Source organism: Asterias amurensis, chromosome 7 (assembly GCF_032118995.1).
Source record: "Asterias amurensis chromosome 7, ASM3211899v1".
In the NCBI taxonomy this organism is placed as follows: Eukaryota; Metazoa; Echinodermata; class Asteroidea; order Forcipulatida; family Asteriidae; genus Asterias; species Asterias amurensis.
Window position 1 is genome coordinate 8,984,798 of NC_092654.1, and position 14,353 is coordinate 8,999,150.

Consider the following 14,353-nt stretch of genomic DNA (forward strand, 5'->3'; position numbering starts at 1 on the left):
AAACTTGGACCGTCCGCGTGATCTTTTCGGCAGGGTGAATTCGCGCCAAAATAATGCTCGTGCTCTGATAACAGAAATAGTGACGTCTGATTTAGACTGTTAGTCTCTGTAGTATAGGGGGCACACCAACAAGCGAGTGAGCTTTATTATTACACACGCCAGGTCGGATTTCTTCAGAGGCGAGTCTGAACGCCACACACATCTAAGGCTCTATATAGTCTCCCCTCCCGAAGAATGTCTTTTTTTCTCATCTTCGGCTGTCGTTGTACTGGCACGATCGCGCGCCATTCTATCTAGCTACCGCCTGGAGCCAAGATTTCACAACTAGTATAATATCCCTGAATCAGCGTGCATTTATGCAGGTAGGTTGGTGAGCTACTGTATGCTACGGTGTAAATACATCGCGTTCATCACAGCCAGTACAGAGCAGAGGATGGTGTCTCCACGTTGTGTGTGATGAGGATGGCTGGATGTGCGTAGAAAAGGGTGATGTACATTGTGCACTGATTGCAGTGCTATGCAGATCACGCTGAATGCGCCTGTAGACAGAAAGACATATTATACGAGGGTGGTTTTGGCGCGCATATCACGTCCATCTAAGGAAAACACGACAGTGGGTCTGACATGTCGAGCACTAGTCGAAACAAGATGAGAAAGAGGACAGTGTACATCGTCTTCGTTTGAAAATCCGGAATTATTAAGTTGTCACTGGTGCCCTACTCTCTTCTATGGTGCAGGAGTATACGTTGAGTCTTCCTATTGCAGTTAACCAGCTTTTGGAGGTTGCTGCTGCTGCAAACAGCCAACTGTGTGTACTGTGTGTGTGTTATGTTGAGATGAAATTGGGACCCGGGAGGATAATATGAAAATGTCGCCCAACATTGCCCACACGTTCCTCATAGGGCTGTGTATTGTTTATTTGCTTGTGATATGTCATTATGCATGTAATGCACGATTCACCTTTTACAACCCAGATGATAATGTCGAGCTAAGTAATGCCGTCAATGACTGGAGAGGAACGGTATCAAACCATGGGAATATTGGGTATCGCTCCTCGGACACAGTGCGACATAATGTACCAAGGAATGTAAACGAGCAACCTGTGGTAAAATCACAGCCTGAGAAACAGAACATCGAGAGCTTCAGTGATGTCGAACACAACAACGAGGTGAAGTTTTTAAAAGAGCAAAATATTGCAAGTAAAAGAAGTACTTTGGGTGGAAACTCATCATCCCGACGTACCCTGGATAATTCAAGGGGTAGTCGTCGAAGTTCCCCCTCTCGTGTGAAACGTTTGTCGGCGGGAGACAACGTGGTTCACACCCGAGGGGTTTCCAGTGTGAACGGACAAGAGGAGAAATTGTTTGCATTCTTAGCTTTAGTGAAGAATGACGCCACTCAAAGTGAGTACTGCCAGCAGAACAAAGACCAAATGTCCGATTGGAATTACCATGAAATAAATCTTACGCAACAGTTTTACAATTCATTCAGTGGAAACGCCTCAGCGGCCGTGTACACAGCAAATCTTCTCAGCAGTTTTTACTCGAGACAGCGTGCAAACAACAGCGTGTTTTACAATGTCAACTGTATCTACGCCTCTATCAGGAATAATGTGGAAAATTACCCCGGTGTTTCCGGATCATGTGTGGCGTTTGATCGACACAGATTCTCCCCGAAAATGGAGCTTTTCTCCCCGTGTGCTCACTTCGACAACACCGGTGCCCTCATCGAGCAGGACCTTGGGAAAATCTATAACTACACATCTTCAAGCTCGCTACACTACACGGAATGGTTCACAAAGTTTAAAAGTAGGTCTACCCTCGTTCACACTGTTGATGTAAGATGGGGTCATTTAATACCCAGGCTGAATGCTACAACGAATGGGGAACCACTCAACACTTCGTATGTGTTTGTTGAGGAAAACATTGGCTCATGGGGGCCACCGTACTTTGACTGCAACAGGACGAGCCGTTGGCTGGTAACCTACTCTGTACCGTTCTTCGACCACGAGTTTAATTTCATGTGAGTACAAATCGAATTCACTCTGATTGAAATTTCCCATGTACGGCTGGCATTTTTCCTCCACATCAAAATTGCCATTCTCAAAAAAGTTGTCCTTATGTCTTTTCCGCACTGAAAAGCAGTGGCAATTTTGATATACATAAAACAAAATTACGTACGGCTTTTGTTACTTAAAGGCAGTGGACACTATTGGTAATTGTGAAACACTAGCCTTCACAGTTTATGTATCTCAACATGTGCATAAAATAAGAAACCTGTGCAAATTTGAGCTCAATCGGTCATCGAACTTGCGAGATAATAATGAAAGAAAAAACACCCTTGTCACACGTAAGTTGTGTGCGTTTAGATGGTTGATTTCGAGACCTCAAGTTCTAAACCTGAGGTCTCGAAATCAAATTCGTGGAAAATTACTTCTTTCTCAAAAACTATGGCACTTCAGAGGGAGCCGTTTCTCACAATGTTTTATACCATCAACCTCTCCCCATTACTCGTCACCAAGATAGGTTTTATGCTAATAAATATTTTGAGTAATTACCAATAGTGTCCACTGCCTTTAAACAATGGGTGTTATACTTTGTTCTTTTCAAATCCTTTGTACTTATTTCTATGAAGGCCTACCCCACCCCGTAAATCAACCATGAGAAGCTTAGACGTATAGTTTATGAAGACACTCAACTAAATTACCTCTCTATATATATTTCATTTGGCAAATTGATCTCAGCGGGTGCGCATATAAAAACAAATGTCGAGGTGAAAGCTACTCATTGTGTCTACATGATCAAATCTTCCCCTAGGCAAATCTTATGTTTGTTACATTAATTGTAAACACGCACTCAGATTATGTAATAATGCTTAATAGCATCTGCGTATCAGCGTAATCGATGCTAAAGTAATTTGTTATTACAAAGAAATGACGCTAGGTAACCTATGCAGCTGTCAGCGCGCTGCTTGCTCGGCCGCCATTTTGTTTCCGGTGACGTAATGCGTTTCCTCATAGCCGGCGACATTTGTAAACACGCACTCATAATAATGATGCTTAACAGCATCTGTGAATCAGTGTAGTCGAGGCTAAAGTAATTTGTAATTTAAAAGAAATTACGCGAGGTAATCTAATGCAGCTACAGCGCGCTTCGCTCGGTCGCCATTTTGTTTTTCGGTGACGCATTGCAGCTTCCTCATTAGCAATGATTATGCATCAACTATTTGAATTTAAGGATGATCTGTAGTACATGTAATTATAAACACTAATTGCGTACAACTGAGCCGGCCCAATTACCAATCCAATTACAACTTCCTTTGAGTGTCTAAACCATGATTAATTTTCTACTAGGCCTTTAAATATATGAGTTGGGAGCATACCTGATGAGCAGCCAAATTGAAGGATGAAATATCCTCGTAGAGTCGATGGATCAAAGTGTCAACTTCGACACTGCCGATCTTGTACATCGCTGTTTTTGAGCCCCGTGCTTCTAACCAAATACACGGCATGGCGTCAAATATATCTTCCTCGGATCGTTGTGGGATCTAAAAGGTGTGTTTGGCGTTGACACATGTGGCTCACACCTTAGAAAATGATAAATAGAGAATTATAAATAGCCATCTTCGTGCAATGTGCCTGATTTGCAAGGATATAGTCCAGGGCCCAATTTCATAAAGCTGTTAGACAGAAAATACTTCTTGACAAAAGTTCTTTGCTATAAGCAAAAATTTGGTCGGGCACCAGCCAAAACAGTGCAAACTTAATTGGCCGAGTGTTTCTGCTATAGTATAAGCAATACCATTATGTGCTGACTGCTGAGTGAGTTTATGTGCTTATAGGCACATTGCATTGGACCCTAATCGTTTGATCTTGATTTGAGTCTACGATTAAGAGACCCGTTCCCCCTGTAACAAACAAACCCCAAAACAAACAAACTGGAAAGAAACCCATCTACGGTGACATAGTATAAATATTAATTAATCAAAATAAGGAACCCACTTTGTTGCATAAAATAAACCCCACTGCGCTTAACACGCCTAACACCGTAACCATCCATCATTGGTGTAAATGTCATATAGTTTTCAATAATAATACACACTTGTGAATTGTTTCGATGTTTTTATCTACGTTCATAATACATGTTTTCAGGCAAATTTCACTAATTAGCAAATCGAAAGTACTGTGTATAGAACTGTTTTTCCTTTTGTGTTATAGTACCTCAAGTTTATCCTATTCGTGTAGATACCGAAAGTAAAACATAAAGACAGTTTCAAGGAAATAAAACATTCATGTACAAGATTTGAAAAAGACTTGTAAGAAGTTATCTTTTGGTCTCGACTTCGGGACGTATGTAAAATCAAGGTTTAAGGAAACATGGAATAATTTATAGTTCTGATGTTTTGGCATTTAAACAGAAAGGGGTATGCATAAGAAAACGATGTTTTAAACCAGAGTAGGTTCCCAGCTAAAATATAATTTGTCATGTAAATGTGTACGGTGTCCTGGTTAGTTTTGCTAAGCAAAAAACCCAGTGTTTTTGCTTTAAGCAGCTTATAGAAACTGGGCCCAGATAATCAGTGGTGATTTTGAAAGTAGTCCAGTCAGAAACATTTCTCTGCAGGATTTGGATCGGTATGAACTTTCAAATTGTTATTACTGCATCCAATGTGCACGACAGCCCGTTAATAACGTGAGGTGCATACAAAACTGAAAAAGAATATTATGGCAGACGGGTCTTAGGAACTGACTATTCAATTCGACACCGATGTAAACACCAAAAGTATTGACTTAAAAGGTCAGATATGACAGTGAATTGTACAGAACTTGATCGTACAGAGCAGCCAAACTTGAAAAAGGCATATTATGATAGGGCATACCAATATTGCGCTTGAGCAAAGTGAATGAAACATTCTTAAACCGTTGTTGTTGTTATGATTTTCCAACTGTAAGACAAGTTTGTGTAGTACCTTGTAAAAATAATGGTTTACAAGGTACTACATCAACAGTTATAACCCCTTTACAGTGGATGCATCTTGCCACGACCTATTTATTGACTAAGCCAACAAAATGTGAACACATTTCAAAACATAGTTGTAAACAACAAATCCATGACCCTATAAATACTTTAAGAATGGAAACATGACGACGATGCCCATTATGTTGTTAGATAACTCACAAATTTTACTGTTTTGATCACGTAGAGCGATTTTATCTGTGCCGAAGGTAATTGCCGACTGTAAAATAGATATAGCTTGGGGCGTGCTCAAGAGAAGGGCACTGCCTATTGCCTAACTACAAAGTGAAACTGTGCTTAGCATTTGACATTTCTTTTCAATTTTTGTGTATTCAAGTTCGCCCCAAACGAGGCTAAACTTAAAGAGCCACTCTTAGTTATGGGGCTACAAGAATTATTTAAAGTTAAAAGAACTCAGGGGAGCTGAAGGTATGAATTTATATTCCCCTTAAAATAGTCTAGACATAATGTGATCAAAGCATTTTCCAGAGTGTCCATAGAAATGTACTTTGTTTGTTTGCTTAGATGATCTTCCTGTAAAGGGAAATCGGCAAACTCCCACCTTGGGATATAAACATCAAGCCGGCAACAACCCATCTCTCCCGTACAAACATTGGTTTAACTATGATTATGAAAAGCACAAATCAATAAGTTGTTATTAAAAGAACACCTAGACGACAATACTTATTCCATATATAGTCATTGTGAAATCAGCGGTTAGCTTGGTAGAATTCAAACCCACAATCTTGTGATTGCAAGTCCTGCAGTCTTACCACTGGACCACGGTGACCATATTATATCCATACAAAAGAGGAAGGTCGAAACTCACCCCATTTAAAGGTTTTTAGTGTCCTTTGTAGAACACGTTTTTGGTCAAGACGTGAATCCCTACTCACTTTGTATGAAGATGTATACTTACCATAATTTATGTACTTTTCCTTTTAACTTAACTTTTTTTTTTTACTTTGTGCGAGCACCATGAATGCCTTTTTGGCAGATCCCGGCACTTTTTAAGACTCCATTATTACGATTATTATTAATATGATTTTCATGTGTAGAAGTTTGAGCTTAATTAATTAGTTGTCACGTTTGTGAGAAAATAAGTGAAAATCACAGATGCGCAAGTTTTTCAGGAGAGTCGCGTAAAACTCAAAAACTACAGCACCACAGCAAGTAATATTTTAAGGGAAGCTTTCTACCACCATAATCCTTAAACCGTGTAAGTTTAATGTAAATCTGTGGACTCTTTTGCTTAAATTGTGTCGTACAAAAAGTAACCAAACCCTTTAATGTCAACCAAAATCTCTGAATTATTCCAGACATCGGGAGGAGACCTGTCACAATGATGATGATAATAATTAATCAAACAGGAATCCGTGTATAAATGGATGTATGCCAAATTGATATACTGGCTCGGCGAAACTGCACCACTAATATAATATTATCCCGACTGTTGGTGAACACATGATCCGCATATTAGATACCTAATAATTCATATTTCCTGCTTGCGGGGTATCGTGTCGAGGCCACTGTTATAATTATCATTGCTTAGATGCTATAGAAACGTGTGCCTTTGATCTTATAGCAAAAAATACCGTAATCATGGTTTAAATGTAAAATTGAAGTTACTATACAACCTTAAAGGCAGAGGACACTAGGCCTATTGGTAATTAAATTAGTCAAAATAATTGTTGCAAAAAACTTTCTTGGTAACGAGCAATGGAGAGCTGTTGATAACATTTTGAGAAACGGCTCCCTCTGAAGTAACGTAGTTTTTGAGGAAGAAGGTAATTTCTCAGCATGTTAAAAGACTTCAGGGCTGAAGCCTTTTAGGCATCTGAAAGCAGAAAGTTGTGCAACAAGAATATTTTCACAGATTTGTTATTTTATAGATTGTTATGTTGGGATACACAAAGTGAGACTAATTCTTTGACAATCCCACTTTGTTTTTTTGGAACCGTTCGGTTGATTTGATTCATATGTGAATGATAACACTAGTGCAACTACTCCTGTGAAAATATAGTTTCAAAAAGTTGCAAGGGTTTTGAGATACCGTCGAAAATCTGGAGCGGTTATGTTCACGCAGGAAGAATAATCCGTAGTTAGATTACACAATCTTAGAAACGTTTCTGCATTTGATTTTATGACCAATAATGAGAAGCTGCGGTTAATGACATTTGTAAGAAGAGTATTTATTGTTTATTGTTTGAAGCTTTGCATGGTGTGGAGAAGAAACTATAAATAAATATTAAACTTGCGGGTACAACCATGTGTAAATCTCTTAGGGTGAGTGTTGGCTCTGAAAAGAGCCGGTTGGGTCTCAACATTTCTCCTGAAGACGAGCAGAGCATTCTGTTCGAAACGTCGAGACCCAACCGGCTCTTTTCAGAGCCAACACTCGCCTTAAGAGATTTTACACACGGTTGTACCCACAAGTTTACTATTGTATTTATAGTTACTTCTTCAGATGAGGTTTGTTTTAATTTCATCTGACTTTTCACGTATATCACCTGTTATTGATCACTACGTTGTTTGGGGGGTTAATTTTCTTAGCTGGCAATATTGTTTATCTGTTTGGTATTTCTATAAAATACATAAAGTGGTGTTGGCCTCACGTCACGAGGACATGGCGTAGTCTTTCCTCACCGGATAGCAGTAATGGCTTGAAATCTTAGCGGGTGACGCTAACGAAGCCGGAGGTGTAATGCAAACGGATCGTCCACACGCAGTCTTTGCGTCAAGCGCATCCCATAGGGTGCCTGTTATGGAGCCTAGCCGGAAATACGTCACTCACTTTTGGGGGTAAAGGTCAAAGTCTTGTGTTGCACGAATCACTGTGTGTTGTCCTCAGTGACCCTTATTTGAAAGTGGAATGCTTTTTTTCAAAGGGTGAAGCAAAACTAAAAGAGAAGAAAAGAGAGTGATATTATCAACGTTAAACCATCAGATCGAAATCGCTATGACGTCATTACGCTGAGGTTGCCAAAGGTAGAACAGTAGTAGAAGTTTTAAGGCTGAAAGATGGCTATCGGTAAAAGGTGCAGTACGACTTTGCCCATGTACAATCATTGTTTGTAGTTAATTAAAGGAATACGTTGCCTTGGATCGGTCGAGTTGGTCTTTGAAAAGCGTGTGTGACCGTTTGTTGTAAAATGCATATGGTAGGAAGATGTTGTAAAAGTAGAATACAATGATTCACACAAACATGCCTCGAAATTGTACGGTTGTCCTTTTACCTCGTCGACTAACACGGTCGGCCATTTATGGGCGTCTAAGTTTTGACTCCCATAAATAGCCGACCGTGTTAGTTCGCAAAGCAAAAGAAAAACCACGCAAGTTCGAGGCAAATTTGTGTGGATCATTATATTCTACTTTTAAAACATCTTTCTTAATATATGTTTTTTTTATTTTATAACAAACGGTTACAAACGCTTTTTATAGACCAACTCGTCCGATCCATGGCAACGTTTCCCTTAAAGAGTCAACAACGTATTACGGGTATTTTTTGGGTGTGCAGACCAGTGATGAAAATTGTGCACCACACTTTGAAGCAGAAGCAGAATGAGCCTATATGCAACGACAAACTCGGTCTGTCTGCGTGCTTGTCTGTTCTGAACAGACAAAAACAAAATCCTTGTTGGGGGGGTGGGGGGGAGGGTATATAAATTTCTACTTTGACAGAAGTTCAGATGACAATATTTCTCTGGAGAATTGTTACTGATGAGAACTTTGTAATCATTGAGCCTTCAGATGGAAACTGATCAGTATGTCAAGTGACCGGGAATCTTATATGTTTTACCTTTAAATACTTCATTCTTTATGATCTGTTTAACTATTTACGCCATTTGCTTCTGCTTCATTAACCATCCAGGGTAAATTAGAAAATCCTTTTGCTCATTTGTTATGCTGATTATAATAAGTAAAGGCACTGGACACTATTGGTAATTACCCAAAATAATTGTTACCATAACAACTTACTTGGTAACGAGCAATGGAGAGCTGTTGAGAGTAAAACACATTGTGGGAAGCGGCTCCCTCTGAAGTAGCTTTGTTTTTGCAAATTGGTAATTTCTCACTCAAATACTAAAAGACTTCAGGCTGAAGCCTTTTTTAGGCGTCTGAAGGTAACTTTTTGCAACAAGGGTGTTTTTTTCTTTCATTGTCCTCTTGCAACTTCGATGACCAATTGAATACGAATTTTAACAGGCTTGTTATTTTATGGATATGTTGGGATACAACTAGTGAGGATACTGGTCTTTGATAACTACCAATAATGTCCAATTCCTTTAATCGGTACTGATAGTTTGGTACCGTGTTAACCAACGTACTTTTCGGTTGTGTGGTATAATGCCGAAACCTTTGTCACGTTCCCTGGTTGCAACAGCAATAATGAATATTGATTCTAGCTATGCTTAAAAGGGACCTGACTAATCTGTCACCCCAGCCTCGTTTTGGTTACTGATTTGAATGGAATAAATCAAGACCGCAACACTGTGATAGAGGTCCACTCAGCATATACATTGTCAACACTGTTTACATTGCATTATATAAGGGCCAAATAAATAGTTATAAAACATAAATTATAAAAGTTACCATAATATTTGTTTATCCCTTAATCAAATTTTACATCTCTTTAACTGTTAACATCTCAAATTGAAAGCAAGAACAACAAATCAAGACCGCAACACTGTGATAGAGGTCCACTCAGCATATACATTGTCAACACTGTTTACATTGCATTATATAAGGGCCAAATAAATAGTTATAAAACATAAATTATAAAAGTTACCATAATATTTGTTTATCCCTTAATCAAATTTTTACATCTCTTTAACTGTTAACATCTCAAATTGAAAGCAAAGACAACAAAAATTTGAAATACATTGAAAATATACATTTGAAGTACAAACTGCGAAAGGTGTGTCCAAATCAGGGTGTATTTTTCTAAGCGCTATTCTCTTATGACATGCAACAAAAAAGAACAAATGCAATAATTTTACATACAGGCGTATTATATAGACACACCCTCCATATGACACCACTTTCAATCTGAAAGGCACTTTATAATCCCAATCTCAAATTCAATTGAATTCAATTTTTGCTGGATCTAATTAATTTAGGTCTACTGTAATATAATACAATCCACCATTAACGTGAGTGCCTGGACAGTAGTAGAGGTCGTCAAAGGGCAATCCGAGGTCATCCCAGAAGGTCTAAGAGACACTCTCGCGAGATTCTCTTTTTGAAGCCGTTAAATCGTCTTTTAAAGGCAGTGGACACTATTGGTAATTACTCAAAATAATTATTAGCATAAAACCTTTCTTTGTGACGAGTAATGAGGAGAGATTGATGGTATAAAACATTGTGAGAAACGGCTCCCTCTGATGTGCCATAGTTTTCGAAAAAGAAGTAATTTTCCATGAATTTGATTTAAAGACCTCAGATTTTGAAATTGAGGTCTCGAAATCAACCATCTAAACGCACACAACTTCGTGTGACATGGGTGTTTTTTTCTTTCATTGTTATCTCGCAAGTTCGATGACCGATTGAGCTCAAATTTTCACAGGTTTGTTATTTTATGCATATGTTGAGATACACCAACTGTAAAGGCTAGTCTTTGACAATTACCAATAGTGTCCACTGCCTTTAAAGGAAGACTTCAGTTCCGTATCCGAAGACGTAAGGACGCATAAAAGCCATCCTATGTTAGGACGGGTTACTCGTTCTAACTCGAGTTAGGATTAATCCCAGCGTTTCTTGGTATCGGCTGCTGGTCACGCTAAAGGATGGCACTGGTTGTCACTGTTTTGCTTTCTCTAAAGTGCAATGCCCTGTGTGTGTTAAAGTCATTGATATCCTAGACTAGACTATTCCACATATCTGAGAGGGGAGATCAGGTCCTACAGTTGTATAAGTTTATTCTTTGACGATATTTTCAGATCGTGTATAAAAGGAAAACCACGGATAATTATTTAATAGTTTTCTAATTATTTTTTATAACTATATTTCCACACGAAGCCCATGCGACTGTTTGTATAATCGTCCTTTATCAAAAAGTACAGCCACTCATTGAACATAAAACATCAAATAATACAAGATCAATTATCTGACAGATAAAAAAATAAACTACATTGAACTCACAAAATGAAAATAGAAAATCTCTTCGTACAAAATTCATGAATATTGCACTTTTCTTTAACAGACATATTGTAGCCAGTATATTTATACAATTCGTTCATTTGCATAACAGTTGCATATATACTTAAGAGAAATTAGAGTCGGATGAACAAAGTGATGAGGTACGTGTTGGCTGTGTATAAATTCGCATATTTTGCACACTAATTGCTTACTTATATAAGAAATTGTATTCAGAAAATAATAGTTAAAATATGATTGCCCCATATCAATTCTTATTTTTTGCATAATACTCCCTTACTTTATAAATAAGAAATTTGACTCGTTTATGACCAAAATAATGAAGTGTAATTATGTTTGCCATATATTTATTCAAATGTTTTGCATAATAGTTGCTTACTTATAAGGAAGTGGACTTTGGTTATCAAAATGATAAAGTAAATGTTGGCCATAAAATATAAATTTGCATATATTGCATATTAGTAAAACAAAATAAGAAATTTGACTCGTTTATGTTGGCCGTGTATGAAATCGCAAACTTTGCATAACAGTTGCTTACTTATAAGAAAATTGGACTCGGATGACTAAAATATAGTTATAAGAAACTGGATTCAGATTACCAAATTAATGAAGTATATGTTGGCCTTAAAGACAGAAGGGTTTAAAGTTCTGCTATATACTATGTGTGTATTACGTTACACAAAGAGCTAAAAATGGAATCGCAGCGTTGAGCTATATACTTTCAATAGATGTTGGGCATGCAGCTGAAATCTTGTGTCTTGTGTCACTCTATTTATGTGTGCATAAGTGCCAGTGCTATCATGTTAAAAAGGCTAAATTATTTCGCGAATCTGAAATCAGCGCAAGAATATTGATTTCATACGGAATTATATAAATGTTTTTTCATGATGTTATCTTTTAAAAGTTATCATCATTGATTAGTGTAACTGCTGGAAATGATCGCAAACAACAAATTTAGGAAATTTTTAATTACTTTTTAAATTTTTAATACTGAACCAATTGTACCGAGAATTGGTCACAAACAATACATTGATCACAAACAATAAATTCAGGAATTTTTGTTATTATCTTTTGAATGTCAATAACGGAAGTGGGGAACCAAATGTTCTGAGAAATGGTCTGAAATATTGTCAGGTGTGGAGAAAGTGTTGTCCCAAAAAATTCTTATTTTGATATGCCATATTGAAATAAGAACTTTTATGTTCAAAATTAGACAGCAGGCCCATGATTAATTATTACTCATTCGAGCATGAGATCGTCATGTAATAGTTGTTTGTGGGGTTTTTCTGTATGGTAATTTGTTTTGTTTGGTTGTGTTTGTCAAACACTTGACTCTATTCTTATAACCCTTTTAAAAATATCACCGAAGAGTGACTGAGGTCGCATTAAAGGGAAGGTATACGTTTGGTAATTACTAAAAAAACAAATATTAACGGTAACGAGCATTGGAGAGCTGTTGATAGTATAAAACATTGTGAGAAACGGCTCCCTCTGAAGTAGCATATATTTTGAGAAAGAGGTAATTTCTCACTAAAATAATAAAAGGCTTCTAGCCAGAGGTCTTTTGCTACTACCTGAAAGCACACAAATTCGTCCAATTAAGGGTGTTTTTTCTCTCATCATTTTCTCGCAACTTCGATGACCAATTTAGCTCAAATTTTCACAGGCTTGTTATTTTATGCCTATGTTGGGATACACCAAGTGAGAAGACCGGTCTTTGACAATTACCAAACGTGTACCTTCCCTTTAAAGACATAAGCATACTATTGCTGTGCTTTGCTACTGTTGTGCTTAAGCAGCTCTAAGAAATTGGTAACTATGAAGATAAAGAATATTCCGAAACCGACAATGCCTTTAATTAAAGCGTAGTTTATTTCCCTTGTTTGATGTGTTTTTAATGCGATGTTCTGTAATGAAGGCCATCCATCTGAAACCGAACACAATTCAGGCATAACACTAATCAGCGAATCCCTTGATTAAAAGAGGCCTTGATGAAACCACGGTTGTTGGGTTCCTCAAGGCATAGTAATTAGTCTTGTTTCGTTTTGAAATGTACTTAAGGTGGGGAGGGGGGTATACTGCCACAATTTTGCTGTGACTATAGAATACAAATTTATCATAATCACTAACAATCATTAGACATAGGACAAGTTTAAATATGTCTGTTGTCTGCTCGTTTCTTTTAAAGGCATGGACACCTGTATCCCAACATGTGCCGTAAATAACAAACCTGTAATTATTTTGACTCAATTGGTCAGCGAAGTTGCAAGAGAATAATGAAAAGAAAAACACCCTTGTTGCACACACAAACGTGTGTGCTTTCAGATGCATAATAAAAGATCTCAGCTGCTGAAGTATTATTTGAGTGAGAAATTACCTCTTTCCTAAAACTACGTTACTTCAGAGGGAGCCGTTTCTCGCAATGTTCTATGCTATCAATGTTCTATACTATCAATACTATCAATACTTGGTCGTTACCAAGTAAGTTTCTTATGCTAACAATTTTTTTTTTAATAGTAATTACCAATAGTGTACCTTTAATGGTGGGGGGGGGGGGTTCGGGTGGTGGGGGGGGGGGGGGGGCTACCCCAATGATTTTGCTGCTGGGGACTATAATAATAATTGATGACCATCACTAGCGAATGACCTAGAACATCTTTAAAAGTTGCCTCTTGTCTGCTCGTTTCTAACATTAGATTGCTCCAGAAATTGATAACAAAGACTAGTATCCCGTCGTGAATTTTAAGATATATAGCGCTTCAATCCGAACAACAAAACAGCACAACGATTCTGAACGGACGACTTTATTCCCGCGTTCTTTTGTGGTGTGCAGTGTTCACCAATAGACGTATTATGTCGCATGGGTTGTAGAAATTTCATAATTTATTACTGCTGAATCGCTCGAGTATATGTCCATCACCACAGGGGTATTCTATCTGCATTACAGATATTTTTTATCTGCTATAAAAAAAACACCCCACTTCATAAATAAAACTAAAAAGAGCCTAAATCCCGTGCATGTATTAATGCTATAAAACCGTACGTTCGTGTATCGGCATGATTTAGTGGCTTCGATAAGGGATGCACGCTTTACTATGCTACTGTTCTCGTTTGGATTTTGAATAAATGGTTAGTTTTGTCTGTGAATAAATTTATTTTTATGAGATTATAATACTGGTATT

General features: G+C 37.7%; 1 protein-coding gene across 1 annotated transcript in view; it reads left to right on the plus strand.

Moving 5' to 3' along the window:
- The first annotated feature begins 1,293 nt into the window (after positions 1-1,293).
- Positions 1,294-14,353, plus strand: part of LOC139939646 (metabotropic glycine receptor-like) — an 88,029-nt gene continuing 74,969 nt past the window's right edge. Inside the window, exon 1 of the mRNA XM_071935692.1 lies at positions 1,294-2,022. Coding sequence (XP_071791793.1) covers positions 1,433-2,022 — 590 coding nt within the window. The 5' untranslated portion in view covers positions 1,294-1,432. The remainder of the gene's footprint in view (positions 2,023-14,353) is intronic.